Here is a 15,330-nt window from a genome sequence, read left to right as displayed (position 1 = left end):
GGGGAGGTTGTTCTAGGCCTTGGCTGCGATGTAAGAGAATGATGTTCCTCCTGGTCCGGTCTTGTAGATGCGTGGAACAGTGGCCAGAGAGAGGTCGGCTGATCGAAGGTGTCTTTTGGCTGCGTGGAAAGAGAGGTGGTTGCTCAGGTATGTTGGCCTGGTGTTGTGACAGGCCTCGTATGCATGGGTGAAGAGTTTGAAGTTTAATTATCAACTAAATATTTGAATCAGGACTAGTAATTTAAAAACACAACTGCAATTTTCTGTGTACCGAGAAGACACACAGGTGATTCTAATTTTTGGGAAACCAAGCCATAGTTTTCAACTTTATTTTAACATTGTGTGTTCCCAGCGATGTGTTAGAAGAAAGGTGAAGGGAATTAAATGCAGATGTTGGGTCGGTGACCTAATGCATTCTCTCCGTGTGACTTGATACTCATAGTTTTTTTTAATTATTTTTTTATTTGCATTTCAACATAACACCTTTGCATTACATAGTCTGCCCTCAGTTGATGGTCATAGGTTTGAATCCCGCCAGGTCCACTCAGCCTTTCATCCTTTCGAACTTGATAAAATGAGTACCATTGAGCAGGGCACTTAGATACATCTGTTATTTCAATGCCACGAGATTCAAGGGTGAACATGTGCTTTACAAACTCACTTGTCACGTGGTTAACTCCTGATCAACTTAAGCTTGAGAGATCAAAGCATGGTGTGAGTGCTGCAGTTGAGTGTATTTTCTTAACGCAGAAGCATTGTAAGGGACTATTAGTTACTCAGCAGTTTTCATCTCTGCATCACTATATGAAAAGTACAGAGGGGGATAAGTAATGTGCAGGTATGGAGGGACTGCTCTGCAGGGATGCTTGTCATGGCTTTTGTAGAAGCCACACTTTACAGCGTCTTGGCAGTATTCAAATGTTTTTGTTTTTATGGAGATGTAATAATAATAATTATAAATGCAGAGGCACCACTCGCGTCATTGAGCAAGCAAACAAAACCTTTCAAATGTGAATTTGTGATGATTCCTTCAATTAACACATGATTTTTTTCTTAAGCCTATTTCTTTCAAATTTATTTTCTGCAAAATACAGAACACATCTCTTAAAAATATATACTTCTAATTGTGCCACAAATCCCTCAATAATTTTCCTTGGTAAAAGAAAATACATGCAAGTATCCTTCAAAAGCATTCCAAGTTACTGTTCGGTCTTGCTGTGAGAGAGTAAAAAATGCACCATACCTACTACGATACGGCAAATTTTTTCACTCCCCCAACGCGATGGCACTCTTGTCTGCTGCACGCAAACGCACACCATTGCGTCATAGTAGTGGCACTTGCAGTACAAAAATTTTCCTCTAAGACTTTTGCCCCTTAATATTTGTCATGTACAATGCAGCACACATGCAAAGTTGGCAAAATAAGGAAAAATTAAAACATTTCTCCTATTTACACCTGTCTCCAGGAGGCATAAGGTTTTGGCAGAAATCCCGGTCTGTGAATGTTAGTAGATAGGGATTTGTATAAAAATCCATGAGTGGTTGCACAGGAACGCCCTTGTACCACCCATGGAACACCTCCTTGACACAAAGTACTGCAAAGTAGTGCATAACAAAACTTTGAGTTAATTTGGGGAATTTTCCAACGTAAATTCTGTTTTGCATTGGATAGTAAATCCCACCCTAACATTTGTGCCAAGTTTGCTTCACTTTTGTGACGCAAACCTGGCACAAAGCGTTAGTATATCTGGGCCTGGATGAGTGACAAAACAGTGCTTGTACCATTGGCAAAATTGGACTTACCAAAAACATTATGCCCTCCAGAAATATTGCCCATCATAAATACTATCTTGGAAAAATTACAGAAATATGAAATGCGACGCTAAGAGATACTATGCTGATCACAGTTCCTGTGCGACTGAATTTACCATCAGGCATTAGGGAAATAGATTATCATTACTGTAGTCTCTCCACTCCCCAGAACAGCTCTGAGGATAGTCTGTGTATTCCAAGAGAAGCTGAAGAAGACAGCCACAGTGCCAAGCTAAAACATGTCAGGTTTCAAACATTCCTCAGCTTATTCTTCAGACTGTTTACGAAGTAGCAAGGCTGAAATGTTTTTTTTTCAAAAACATAGGTTCTAGAGGTGGTCGACGCATGTGGTTACTTTACTTCCCTATAACCGAATCCAAAGGAAAGCATGTTGGTCTCCAATGAAGGATGACAATTTAGATAGCTGTAGAATTGACGGTTCAAGAATAGGAACTCACAGCAGAGTGACATCATAGCTGATTAATAAGATTATAGTTAAGAATCATTCCTTCATGTATCATTTTTAATTCATATAAAAATAAATTCTGAACGTGTATAGAAACAAAAACCATAACATGTCAAGATACACTTCATATCAGAATGGACTATTTTAGCAATCTATTAATATTAAGCACACCATTTTGAATGGAAATCCGAATGTGCTTCAGCCCAAATATATGTCACGGGGGAGATGAATGACGAAGAGTTAATCTATGATCCCAACCTCCTGTTTCCATTTCCTCAATTACTGGTCACTGGGGGACTACAATGCTATTTTTGCCGACTCAATGTAATGATTTTCCCATACAAAGACGTGTTAAATTAGTCTTTATTGCAGATCCAACCCTAGCACATATAGTTTGCACAATGACTGCATTGTTTTTAAACACAACAGGTAATTCCCTATAACCCAAGCAATTAATGGAATCCCCTGTCAAACCTTTTGGAAATATGTCTGATGGTTCTAACTTATCCCCAAACGTTAATGTGAACTTTCTCAACCACAGACTTTCGTTGACAACGGTATAAGGGGAGTCTGAATCAGCTGTTATCCTTATAGTAATGCCACCTATGGATAGTTCACACTTCGGTTTTTTCCTTTGACACCTAGGCCTGTCATCCACATTTAAGGAAGAATCTATACTCAATACAGACATATTTGTGTCTTCCTCATCCTCACTGTCCTGGAAATCATGGCTTAAATCCAGATGTATGATGATACAGCGAGGGCCATTTCAACGCGGTCTGGTTAGATCGCGGTTTTCACAACGCAAGTCGCTACATCGACTTGCGCTGGCTTGGCGCTGAATTAAGGAATAGTGTGAATTACTATTCCAACTCCAGTCTTCATACAGTAGGGAAGGTGTTGGAAACAATAATTTACACTATTCCTTAGTCAACACCGCCCTCCAGTGCAAGTCAGTGTAACGACTTGTGTAGTGAAAACCATGATGTAATAGTACACGTTGAAATGGATGCGTGGTGAATGATACCTCCTCTTAAATCCTCTTCCAAGACTTTTATAGCCCTGGTTTTCTTTTTCCTGCATACTGTCTTGAAATTAACTAGAATACCACAACCCGAGCAATGTTGATTACTTGCAGGTATTTTTTTTGTTATTTGCATAATGACCAGAGAACCCACATCTGTAACATTTGACTTCATTCTTATTGTCAAGTAATGATTTCTGTGTACTGTTGGTTCTTTCACCAACCTCTGATGCAGCTTTGTTCTTCTTTTTTACTAGGTTTAATTTTATGGACCACATCTCCAGACTTGTGAACTTTGTCATCTTTTATATCTCTGTTATGTTCTGAAAGTACAGCCTTTGCACACCTCCCAGTCAATTCTTCACGTTTAACAATATCTATTATAACCTGTAATGGGACTTCTCCTTTTCCCCAAACATTATCCTGTATGGTGGGATTTGCAGCATGCATGACAATCTGGTCGCATATAAGCTCATCGTGTAATGTCCCAAAACGAAAAGCCAATGCCTGATTTTTTTAATACTGATTACTTAATCTTACATAAACTCTTATTTGGGCTGCTTCCTGTAGTAGAATTTGTACCTATCAATACCAACACAAACTGTAGTCGTTAAATATTTGTCTAAATCCTCAAGTGCATTGGTAAAAGCATTGCTATGATCTGGTTGTCTAGGTTTCCTTTCTATGTGATTATAGGTTTTTAAACCAGATGACCTAAAACAGTGTAACAAAAAAATGGTTTCAGTCAGGAGTGAAATCCTCACATCATCGAAGGTAGATATATAGTTCAGAAAATATTCAAGCAATTCCTGCCATTTAAGGGAAGAATCATCTGAAGTGGAAGTAAAAGATTGAAGATAATCAACATATTTATTGGATGCCATGGTGAATAGAGGAGCAGACCGAATTCTACAGAAATCAAATATTTGCCCCCTTACAGTTTACCTCGAATTGTAATTGCACTGTTGTAGGTGTCACAAAGGATGAAAACATGTCTCTAGCTGTACTGCTCTGCCAGCTGTATGCAAGCGTATCAGTGGTGCAAGCGTGTCACTGTAGCAGCTGATGCGGGGGTTCGGTGTTAGGGTCAGTCGGTTGCGCCAAAATTGTAATGATCTTCCCACACAAGGATGTGTTAAATTGGTCTTTATTGTAGATCAGGTCCTAGCCTTTACTTCCTGGTTGAAGCGTTGACAACTAATCAGATCTCTTCATGAGATCGGCAATATTTGCAAATTATTTGCGCACCTTGATATACAGATTTGGATTTTCTTTAGTATCTCCAAAACTACTGAACAGATTTACACCAAATAACAAAAGGGCCACTTTCTAAACCAAAAGCTACCTTTCTACCAAATGTGGTATCCTTTAGTCCAGCAGTTCGGGCTGTAGTTGTCTCTAAGATCTCTATGGGAAAATAACATGGGAAACACAGGTTTTTACCCCTCTACTTTCTCCCATTCCCTGCTTGATGGATCACCCAAAACGTTCCAAGTACAATAAGACCCACTGGCATACTTTGTAAAATTTCTGGAACATTCGTCAACCAGCACCAAAGATATAGGCAAGTAAGAAAACCCTTTTTCCTATGGAAACTAAGTCTTAACTATAACTACCTACTGGCATATACACACATACACACTTTATGATTGACCTTTGTAGGTGGCCTCCCTCAACCATCAATTTTATCTGTTGCTCAATGTGTGGACCACATATATTTCATTTCTAAAGTCAACACTGCTTATATAAGCCATGTGGCGAGCCATGCGTGGCTCTGGACTGCAGGGTCATGTTGCAAAACATATTTTCTGAAGTATTCAAGTGCCTGAAAATAGAGATGATCCTAGAAAAGAGGACTCCTCTTGCCACTGGTTGGAATTGCCAGTAAACTAGTGTGATCGGAGGAATACTGTAGCCTTGGTTGCTGTGGAAGGATCCACCCCAACAAAGTTTTCAAGAGGACTGAACTAAGGAGCACGCAAACTAGTCCACATGTAACATCAAAGAGAACTTGTTGGACCTTAGTGCTATTTCCAATATTGAAGTAGCGTCACACACATTTGAAAGGCAGCAAATTTCCAAAAGCTTGCAGTACCCAGTAACTTGACATCTGCAGCCATTTAGCACCTGTGAATGTCCATGTAGGGATGTAATGTAGTGAATTTTTTGATGCACTGCTGTCCTCTACTGTCCTTTTTGACAACACTATTTTCTTGTTGCTTTATGTACTATCCTTTCCAATTCCTTGATGAGCAAAAGGGTAGGGTTTATTGACACCCCAAAGTATTCCCTTATTATAGCTACTGGCTGAATATTTTTTATTTATAGTTAACTATTTATCACCATACAGATTAGGGGGCATAGTTTCTTTTTTTACCCATATCTGTATTTCTTCATTGTATTTTCAATTGGAAGAACATTTTTTACTTACATGTATATCAAAATTGTAGGTAATTTATTAAATGCTGTAACATTTTAAGGATGGTTATTTCAACACAATTTCTTTCTGAGGCATGCCTTGCTGCTCAGGCCAAGCTACCAAATGTGAGTTATGGTTAAACGTCTTGAGACCAGGTTACGTTTGAGGCTACTGCTCCTCCAGCAGTGAAGGAGATAAATTGAAGCCCACGTCAAGTCTGCACCCTCTACACCACAAAGTCCAGGCACATTTGGCAGATTCTTCTTTTGGAAGCAATAATCATCCCTGTATCCCCCTTCCTACAACTACTACAAATAATTACTTGGTTTTTTTAAATCCTGCAAGTCTACCATTTCTAAGGGCTGTAAATAGCATGTTTTACTATTACTTTATGTATTGGTACTCCAAAGTTCACTTAGCAAGACGATTATGCATCAGTCCTGGGCAACAGATATCGTGTCTGTCCAGTAGAGCTGTAAAGTCCATGTTAATTGCTGTGTCATCAAACAAATAGAAAACCCTTGGAGGCCACCCGCAGTGGGTCTGGCCCATTTGTATAGATATGTGTTTTACTTTTTCCCCAAACACCAGTCCTTCTGTAATAATGTTATGTGATGTGTCTGTTTCTTCACAGAGGTGCTGCTTGAAGCTCTGTGTTTCAGTGTTGATCCATACATGAGGTGAGACCATTTTGTTTAATGGAGTAAAAAGTCTATTTGTATTTTTATGTTTATTGAGTAGCTCTTCTTCTTGAAGGCTTGTACAAAGGCAAAATCAAGTGCCACTTATTTAATTATTTCTAAAGTGCAAGCGTTCATGCCGTAGGTATCTTGGAAATAGAAAACAAAAGAATACAAATAAACTGGCCCCCTCTACTGCGAGAACCAGGTGGTGTGAAATAATTATAAACCGGAGGAACATGGCGGCAGCTAAGAAATCCTAAAGTGCACTTTAACAATGATTAGGGCTTTTTAAGATTTTAGACCGGACACTATAAATGCACTACCCACTCCCACAACTGCTAAAAGCATAGGACCCGATTCACAGAACTAACTTAAGACAAAATCCTAAACTTACTACCATTTTGGTATTCACAGAAGGCACTTACTCATTTTGGTATTCACAGAAGGCACTTACTCCTTTTGGTATTCACAGAAGTTAAGCTGTGAATACCGAAAGTCTTAAAATTAGGATTTTTCTCAGTTTATTTATTATCTATTTTAAGGTTTTATAGAGCGCGAACTTGACCTGTGCGAGTATCCGAGCGCTTTACACATTCATAGAGTAATATAAAAGGCAGGTTATCACAGGAGACCTGTACATCAGAGAACTTACATAGTCGAGGGGTCATAAGGTAGGCAGGGTGTCAAAGGGTACTGTGCATTAAGTAGGATATCACACGAGTACTCTATATTGAGGGATAGGAAAAACTATACATCAGGGCATTTTATAGAGTCAAGAGTCATACAATAGGCAGGATATCACACGAGTACTCTACATTAGGGGAGGGGGTGCAGGGTACCAGCGGGGTGGGGGAATACAAGGAAGCATTATAATCATAGATTACAGATGGTAGACCCCAGGTTTCTTGATGTGGCGAGGTCGCAGGATAAGGCAATAGTCTCTCAGGTGGCTGTGGGGCAGGTTTAGCCAAGGAATTTACCCATGAGGAAGGATTTAGCCTCTTTTTTGAAGCGTGCCAGGGAGGGGATTCTTCTGATGTCGGGAGGGAGTTCCATATTCTTAATGCAGTCCCCGCGAAAGCCCAATTGTAGGTTTTTATTTTTCTAAAGCGTGCAGTCCGGAGTAGGAGGGCATTGGCCGATCGTGAGTTTCTGCTTCCTCCGGATATCACAAGCTTCTGTGCAAGATACCCAGGGGAGTTAGAGTGTAAGGCCTTGTGCGTGATGCATGCCAGTAAAGTTAGGAGTCCTAACTTTAGGACTCCTAAATGCCTTCCGTGAATACTGAAAGTCTTAAAATTTAGATTTTTCTCAGTTTAGTAGTAGTAAAGTTAGGACTCCTAACTTTAGCACTCCTAAATGCCTTCTGTGAATACCTAACGTTGTAAAATTAGGATTTTTCTCAGTTTAGGAGTAGTAAATTTAGGAGTCCTAACTTTACTACTCCTAAACTGAGAACTACCCCTGGACTACTAGTGTCAGAATTTACCAGATGCTTAGTCTGAAGCCCGGGAGTATAGCACAGCTTCGTCGGTGACGAGATGAAATCTGAGAACCTTAATTACCGACATTTTAAAAACACAAACCGCTCTTACAGCCCTTCAAGGACCATGTTATCCTCATACCATTCTCTCTCCCATATCTCTGATGGCCCCTCCCCTTAGGTCTACCATGCCACCCTCCCCTTTCAACGCGCACCCATCTGGGGCCAGCTAACACTCACAGACATGTTGAGCTCTCCTTAGAAAGCACACAAGACTCAACTCCTCACTTTCAGCCAGATACAACTGTGCAACCCCCCCTCCCCTCCCCCCCAGAAATACAAATCTGACTTGGGAGAGCCGGAGATATCTGCTGTTCAGTGCATCTAGATGCGCGGGTGCAGGTATTGGGGTGTGAGATGCTGGTCTGCAAACCACCACATGTGCAAGTAACACACACATATAAAAGACAATACAGATACAGGAGGGTCAGAGAGCAATAGGTGCCTCTCCATCCAACCTGAGTTTTGCACCAGTTGCACCCCCCTGAAGCCGCTACTGCCTGGCAATAAACATGGCTGGGGTTTGGGCTGCTGGGTTGTACAGGGAGCCTCTGGTCCTTTTGTGCACACAGACAACTGGTACCCGTGGCAGTCTTCGTATGCTGCTTTATAAAAAAAACAGTCACATGGTCTCACAGACCAAATCCAGAAGCATGGCAGTATATCTTCCAACTCCCCTGCTGACCCCGCAATGCAGCTGTTTGCCATTCCCGGACTGGGCAAACTTCAGCGGACCCACTTTCTAGCAACCAAACCCACTTACCCCTCCCCGCCTGATCTGCCTTTGGTTGCCTACGCCAAATTCCCAGATTCCTGTGAGCCATATCCACCTCACTGTACAACAAACCAGGCCTTTGTGAGGTACCCAGCAATTCCAACACCAGGAAGGCTCCAAAAAACATCCATATCATGCAGAGCCAGAATAACTGTGCCTCCCCCGCATCATAGCAACAAACCGGTAACATCTCTAACAAGTCCCTCAATAATTCAAAAGTAATACCCCCTCACTGCCCCCACCCCTCTCTCTCCCCCAACCCTTCAGTGCTCTGCTCAGAAGTTCATCCTTCACCGGATCAAAGCCCATATACAATTTACGGTATAATGAGATCACAGCCAACTTCCCCGCTATGGTTGTTTGCTCAGTCCCCTATCTATACAATGTAACACAACAGTCAGGACTCCCTGCTCAGCTTCTGGATGTGCAATTATTTGGGACGCCCTCCCGTGCCGCAGCGACTCTCTGAACTCAGACCATGCCAGCTTGTAACTCCGACGCGTTGAATCTGCCAAGGATTTTTCAGCCAGACCTATCCGCCTCATTCCCCCCAGGCTTAGATGTCATCCGGCAACGTAGTCTTGCACTGTTCCGCACTCGGTGCCAAAGTCCGAAAGCCCTGCCACTGAAAAAGAGACAAAGCACCCGTCACGTCATTGCTTGCTCCAGGCACGTACGTGTCACGAAAAACAATATTCAACTGTAAACAGTTAAACATAAACCTACGCAACAGTCTCAACAAACTCGGGTCGGTCGCTTACTCCCCATTGACCAGTTCCACTACCGTGGTATTATTCACGTGGAAAAGCACCGACCGGTTCTGCAGCTCCCTGCCCCACACCACCAGCACCACTAGCAATGGAAAGAACTCCAAAAAGGCGATGCTCTGGCCTTGTGTCAACCAATGTGCCGGCCATATTTCTGCACACCACCGCCCATCCCAAAACAGGCCAAATCCCGATGCCCCAGCACTTGCCAGATCGTGTTTTCCTCCACAAAGTTCAATGAGATGCCATTGAATTCCTCCAAAAACATTTGCCACACTCCCAGGTCATCCCTGACTCCCATCGAAATCCAGACCCTGTGATGCAGTAACACAGCGCCTGACATGGCCATGCCAAGCTGCTTGCAAAATGTCCTCGCCGCTCTCACCAACCTGCTAGCAAAGTTCAAGAAACGCAGCAACTTCTGCACCGTCCTCAACTCGATCTTTTCCCCCATCACAGTTGCCAGTAATCCCTGCATGTCCGTCACTTTGTCCTGTGGGAGCCGCGCAATCCAATGCATAGAGTCTAGCTCAATGCCCAGGAATGTCAGTCTACAGCAGGGCCCAGCTGTCTTCTTTGGGGCTAAGGGTACCCGAACCTCCGCACTATATTCTCAAACTGCTGGAGCGCTCATCCACAGTCATCTGAGTCACCTTTTCCCACAAACAAGAAAACGTCCAGTTAGTGTGTCACCCCCCCATGCCCGCTCTTCTTGATAAACACCCATTGTAAAAATGTACTGAACATCTCAAACAGTGAACCTGAGATGTCACCCCCCGTGGGCAAGACCTTGTCCACGTAGATGGCCCCAACGACTGCACCCCCAGCAGAAGGGAAATCCATCGGATGAATAGGCAACAGACGGAAAGAAGACCTGACATCACACTTGGCCCTTTCTGCTCACCCCCGCACGCCCTCCCCAGATGGATTGCATCGTCCACAGAGGCATACAGCACCTTGGAGTCACTCTCCACGATAAAATCATTCACTGAGTTCCCCTCCGGCTAGGAAAGGTGATGAATCATTCGGGAGTCACCAAGGGTCTTGTTGGGCACCACCCCCAATGGTGACATGATCAAGTCCTCCAACGGCCAGTCTGTAAAGGGGCACGCCATCCTCCCTTCTAACACCACTTTCTCCAATGTTGCTGCCACAATTGCAGGCAGTTGCTAAGCTGATTTCAGATTGTCCAACCAGAACCTGACCCTAGGACCCTGATACCCCACCCAAAAATCTTCTTGAAAACCCCATTGCAACCACAGCGCTGCCTCTGTCAGGGTAGACTGAAAGTCATGGGCCCATGGCAAACCGCTTAATTGGAGTAGGGGCCCTATGGTCCCACCTGCCCTCTCCCTTTTGTTGCCTGCCACTGCTCCCTGGGGGTGACCAGAGTGAAGCACTGGACTAGGAGGTTTCTACTCCCACACTTGGAGCAATTGTGCTTAAACTTACAAGGGTGCCTCATGCAGGACCCTTTGTTAAAGTTCCAGCAGGCCCCTGGTGGTTTGGACGACCCACCCATGCTCCCTGCTCCCACACTGTTCCCACCTGCCCCATACTGGGCAGGACATGCCTGAAAGGACTGGTAGGTGACCAGCAACTCACTCGCCATATGAGTGGATGCTTTTGATTGCGTGGATGACATCTACTGCATCCACAACTCCTGATCCACCTCCCCCCAAGGCTTGTCGGGGTTGATGCTAACTCGCACCCGAAACGCTTCGTCGTAACTCAACCATGCTGAGCCACCGAAGTGCAGCTGAACTTTCCTGATTATTTCCATGTATTTTAGGAAAGCTATCACTGTGTCCATATATTTTTTGCAGTATATATTAGCGGAAATCAGAAATGATGTGGTCCAATTTTCCATTTTAATGGGAACCCTCATCTGTCTCGTCAGTTCTCCTTCCTCCTCCTTGGACTGTAATTACCGATGTAGTAATTTGAAAACATTGACATATTCATGTTTCCATATCCTGGCCCTGGTTTTATCCAAGAGATGAAAATGCTTGTGGACCTAAATGTCATAAACATATGCATGCAACCTGAATTCAGTGGTATCAAAATTGTTTTTTATTATTTTTACAAATAAGTTATACTGAATGTACTCATTAAAAAAGGAGAGAACACATATAATCCTCTATATTCAATTTTACACTGTATGTGGCAATAAAGATTCAAAATCTATTCTGATATTGACCCAATATCAAATACATTTCGGAAAGTGTCAATAATAAATGTCTTTGTAATGAAGTTATTTACAATGGTGCAATTTGTATCAAGACATATACATAGCTAGAAAAGAATCACTTCATTATATACAGAGGACATACATTTCTGGCATGGCTCTTGAAAATCTGTGTCCTACTCGCGTTTCGGCTGTGAGCCTTCATCAGGAAGCCATGTTCATAATCAATTAAACCTGGGGTTCCTCAGCACCACGGGGCATCACCGTCGTGCAGGCTAGTGAAGTGGCACATCAAGGTGGTGAGCTTCAAAGACTGCACTGCCTCTGATATGCATCCGGGTTGACTCCCAGATTAGGAAACAATCCTCCTCCTGCCCCAAGCACATTTTAAGATAGACAAGGTGGTGTACACCACTAGAATGCTAGCCAAACCTCCAGGGTGGGCAGCTCGGTCTGTACACTGGAAGGAGGGTTCTGCCATTTTTAAAAGTGGCAGAAAAGAGTGTTCTGGGAAGAAAAGGTGACCCACACCCCCGGATCTGGTCATCTCAGGAGCCGACTAGCTGTAAGTACCAGCAGCGCATTGGCTACTTGTTCCCACCCCCAACTCCCCTAAATCTAGGATTTAAGGAACACCCTTGACACCAGAACCTCAATTCTGAACAACCTCCATCAAATGAGGCCGGTAGACGAGATCTGTGTCAGTGACACCAGGACTTGCACAAGTCAAAAGAAGGATACCGTGGACCTGTGGCAACGCTCCTGGAATTGCTTGATTGAGACTCGTCCTAGGCTATCTCTTGGTTTCCCCAGACAGAAGGACCCCTGTGAAACTTGAAGCACTCTCAGACTCCCCTGAACTAGTGGCACTAGCCCCCAGCAAACCGCAGGTAAAACAACGCTCTGAATTCAAAGAATCACTGGCCATCGGGCCTTATGAGGGATCACCCAAATCCAGATGGTCTAGTGAATTGCGGGAACTGCAGTCCTACCTTCCACAAAGTTAAAGGCAACTACTGCATTTACCGGGACCACTGGACATCAAAGTAACTTTCTGCTTTACATACCATTACCAAGGCTTGTTGGTCACCAGTCCCTCAACCAATCTCTTTACTTGAAGCTGCACCTGAATTGAACTCCACCAGAGCTTCGACCGATGTCAGCAACCAAGCTGTTGTTGTGTTTTTGCATCTTTTTCCCTACAGTACCGTTTAAGCAGTAAAACCATCCCTCCCTTGGCTCCCGTTCAGCACCAGGGACAGCTAGGACAGCTCTGCATCTGGGCATCATGGGCCAGGTAAATTTGGACTGACTGTTGTGGCTTGGTCCTGGGCCCGCATCACCCTTACCCTGCAAGGATACCACACAACTTGACCTGCAAGTAACCAAATGTCTCCAGTGGTTTTTCCCATTGGTCGCAATGATAAAGTCTCACTGTAATATTCTGCACTGATTTATATTGCTTCAAAAATCTATAACTCCGGTTATTTTCAAGCTATTCTGTTCATTTTGATGTCTAAATTAAGATAAAAATACACTATTATTTTTATAAATTGGTGTCTGATTTCTCATGAGTCGTGTCAATTACTTATTGTCCAAATTGGTACTCTGAAATGCTCAACACATGTTCCTATAGTAAAGCCTTACTGCTTTTTGCTACAATACCAGGATTGAGCTAAGGATTTATTAGTGTGAATCGAAGGACCATCTTTGGGGCTTGTGACAATATTGCATGGTGAAGCCTAACCAGCATCACCACATAATACTCCACCTTCCTACAGTTGGGAATAACGTTACTTTTTGGCAGTAATTCAAAAGGTCCACGGTGCTTTTGGAAGCCCTCCATTAACCTAAATCACCATGGGCAGGCAGATCTAGATAACGTAGGAGTAGGTGTTGGAAGTCACCTCTGCCTCCTTCATTGCCACTCAGCAATGGCTATGTCATCGGAAGGCAGGGGCATGGGGGAGGAGTCCAGCAGCTTCTGCTACAGCGTGGGTTTCCCCGCCCAGTCCAGTCTAGGTAGGAAGTTTTTTATGACAGAGGTGCTTTTGAGGCTTCGTGTTTTTCTTCTGCTTGAGCTTGGAGGGCAGCAGCCAGCACACCTCAAATTTGGTGTCTCCGTTTCGGTGCCTCCATGCCTGCCTTTTCGGCTGCCTTTTCTGCACTGGTGGGTATTGTTCTTGGACTCCGCATTTCCTAATGTGCTGTGAAGAACAACGGATCCTGGGTCTACATGGAAAAAGGAACGGCAACTGTTCTTCTTTGTGATCATCTTTACTGTCCTGCAGACTATTACCCGCCAAGCCCGAGGCCAATGCTCATGCGGTGTCTCTTCCTGCTGCTGCCAGCCACAGAGTCCATGGAACCACCATGAAGCACAGCATAGTCTGCTGGAGATTAAAGCAGTCCGAGGCAGTGACTCCCCTACCTCAGCTGCTCTTTCATCACCAGCTACTGCCAGGAAGATTTAATTGGTGAATGGTGCAGCAGGTACCTCTCTGAGAAGTTACCCCTGTGTGCTCAGGACTGAGGCAATCTGCCATCAACACTGCTGTGAGTGGACATGGTGTTCATGTTCAAAATGTTGTATTCAGAAAGAGCCCAGCCCATCACTTTCTTGGCATCAATTTTAGGTCAAGCCTAGGCAGCGCCTGCACTGTCTCTCGAGACATGTTGTATTTGCTCTGTAGGCTTACATCTTGCCTTCAGCTTTTGCTTGCTCTTGCCAGTGTCCTTTAATAAAAGTTGCTTCTAATTGGATAATGCTTGCTCTGTATCCCACCTTTTCTCAATTGTTGACTCCCATGGAGTATTGCCGCAGGACTTGTCCTCTTCCACTTGTGCCATTGTAATTCATGTCTTTGACACTATTTTTTTTATGTATAACGAGCACCTCTGAGGTCCCGTTACATGACTCTTTGAATGTCTCTAACAGCTATCTTTTTTATGTACAATGAGCAATTCTTCAAAGTGATTGTGTTTTCTTGTTTTGTATTATCATGGCGCCCGTGAAGACGCGTCACATTTATCTTTAAATGCCTCTTTCAGCTATCTCATCTTGAAAGGGGGCTCCAACTCCCTGTTGCCCTCCACCTCTTCACCCGGTGTTTCAGAGCAGGGGATCTGCGCTTTGCCTTCCTCCTCACCATCTAGCTCTACTCCACCTCCGCGAGGTCGCGTTACATGCTTCTTTGAAGACTTCTTACAGCCATCTTGTTTATGTACATCTCCATCCGGCATTGCTTCACCAGCTTCCTCCCCTGGCTGCACCTCACCACCAGTGACCACCATCCTCCGATCCAGTTCAGAGTCCTCCATAGCCAGGGGCCCCATGCAAACTCTGCTGCACTTTGTATAGACCCACGGTCTAATAATAAGATGGGCATCATGCAGAATAATGTATGCAATTTTTCACCCATTCCATGCGTCAGACGGCCCCCGGCCATCCGACATCACAGTGGGCATGTGCGGAGGACGACCGGAGGGCATCCGAACCCCACCCACTGATCAATTTGCCCGCACCGCGGCAGAATTCGCGCTGCGGTCAATGGGTTAATCATAGAACAACATCATTTAAAAAAGCAAACAATTTTGAAGTATAATAAAATAATAGTAATATCAATAACAATCTACAGGTTCCATTAGGAGTA

The 15,330-nt window shown here is 43.8% G+C and overlaps 1 protein-coding gene across 3 annotated transcripts in view; it reads left to right on the top strand.

The window, feature by feature from the left end:
* LOC144818802 (prostaglandin reductase 1-like) overlaps positions 1-15,330 on the top strand; it is a 330,315-nt gene that overhangs the window by 134,090 nt on the left and 180,895 nt on the right. For all 3 annotated transcript variants that reach the window (XM_078676574.1, XM_078676573.1, XM_078676572.1), the window contains exon 3: positions 6,356-6,401. In XM_078676574.1, coding sequence (XP_078532700.1) covers positions 6,356-6,401 — 46 coding nt within the window. The remainder of the gene's footprint in view (positions 1-6,355; positions 6,402-15,330) is intronic.

Source organism: Lissotriton helveticus, chromosome 2_1, assembly GCF_964261635.1.
Source record: "Lissotriton helveticus chromosome 2_1, aLisHel1.1, whole genome shotgun sequence".
NCBI lineage: Eukaryota > Metazoa > Chordata > Amphibia > Caudata > Salamandridae > Lissotriton > Lissotriton helveticus.
Note: the sequence above shows the minus strand (reverse complement) of the source record. Positions and strands in the feature narration are given on the sequence as shown.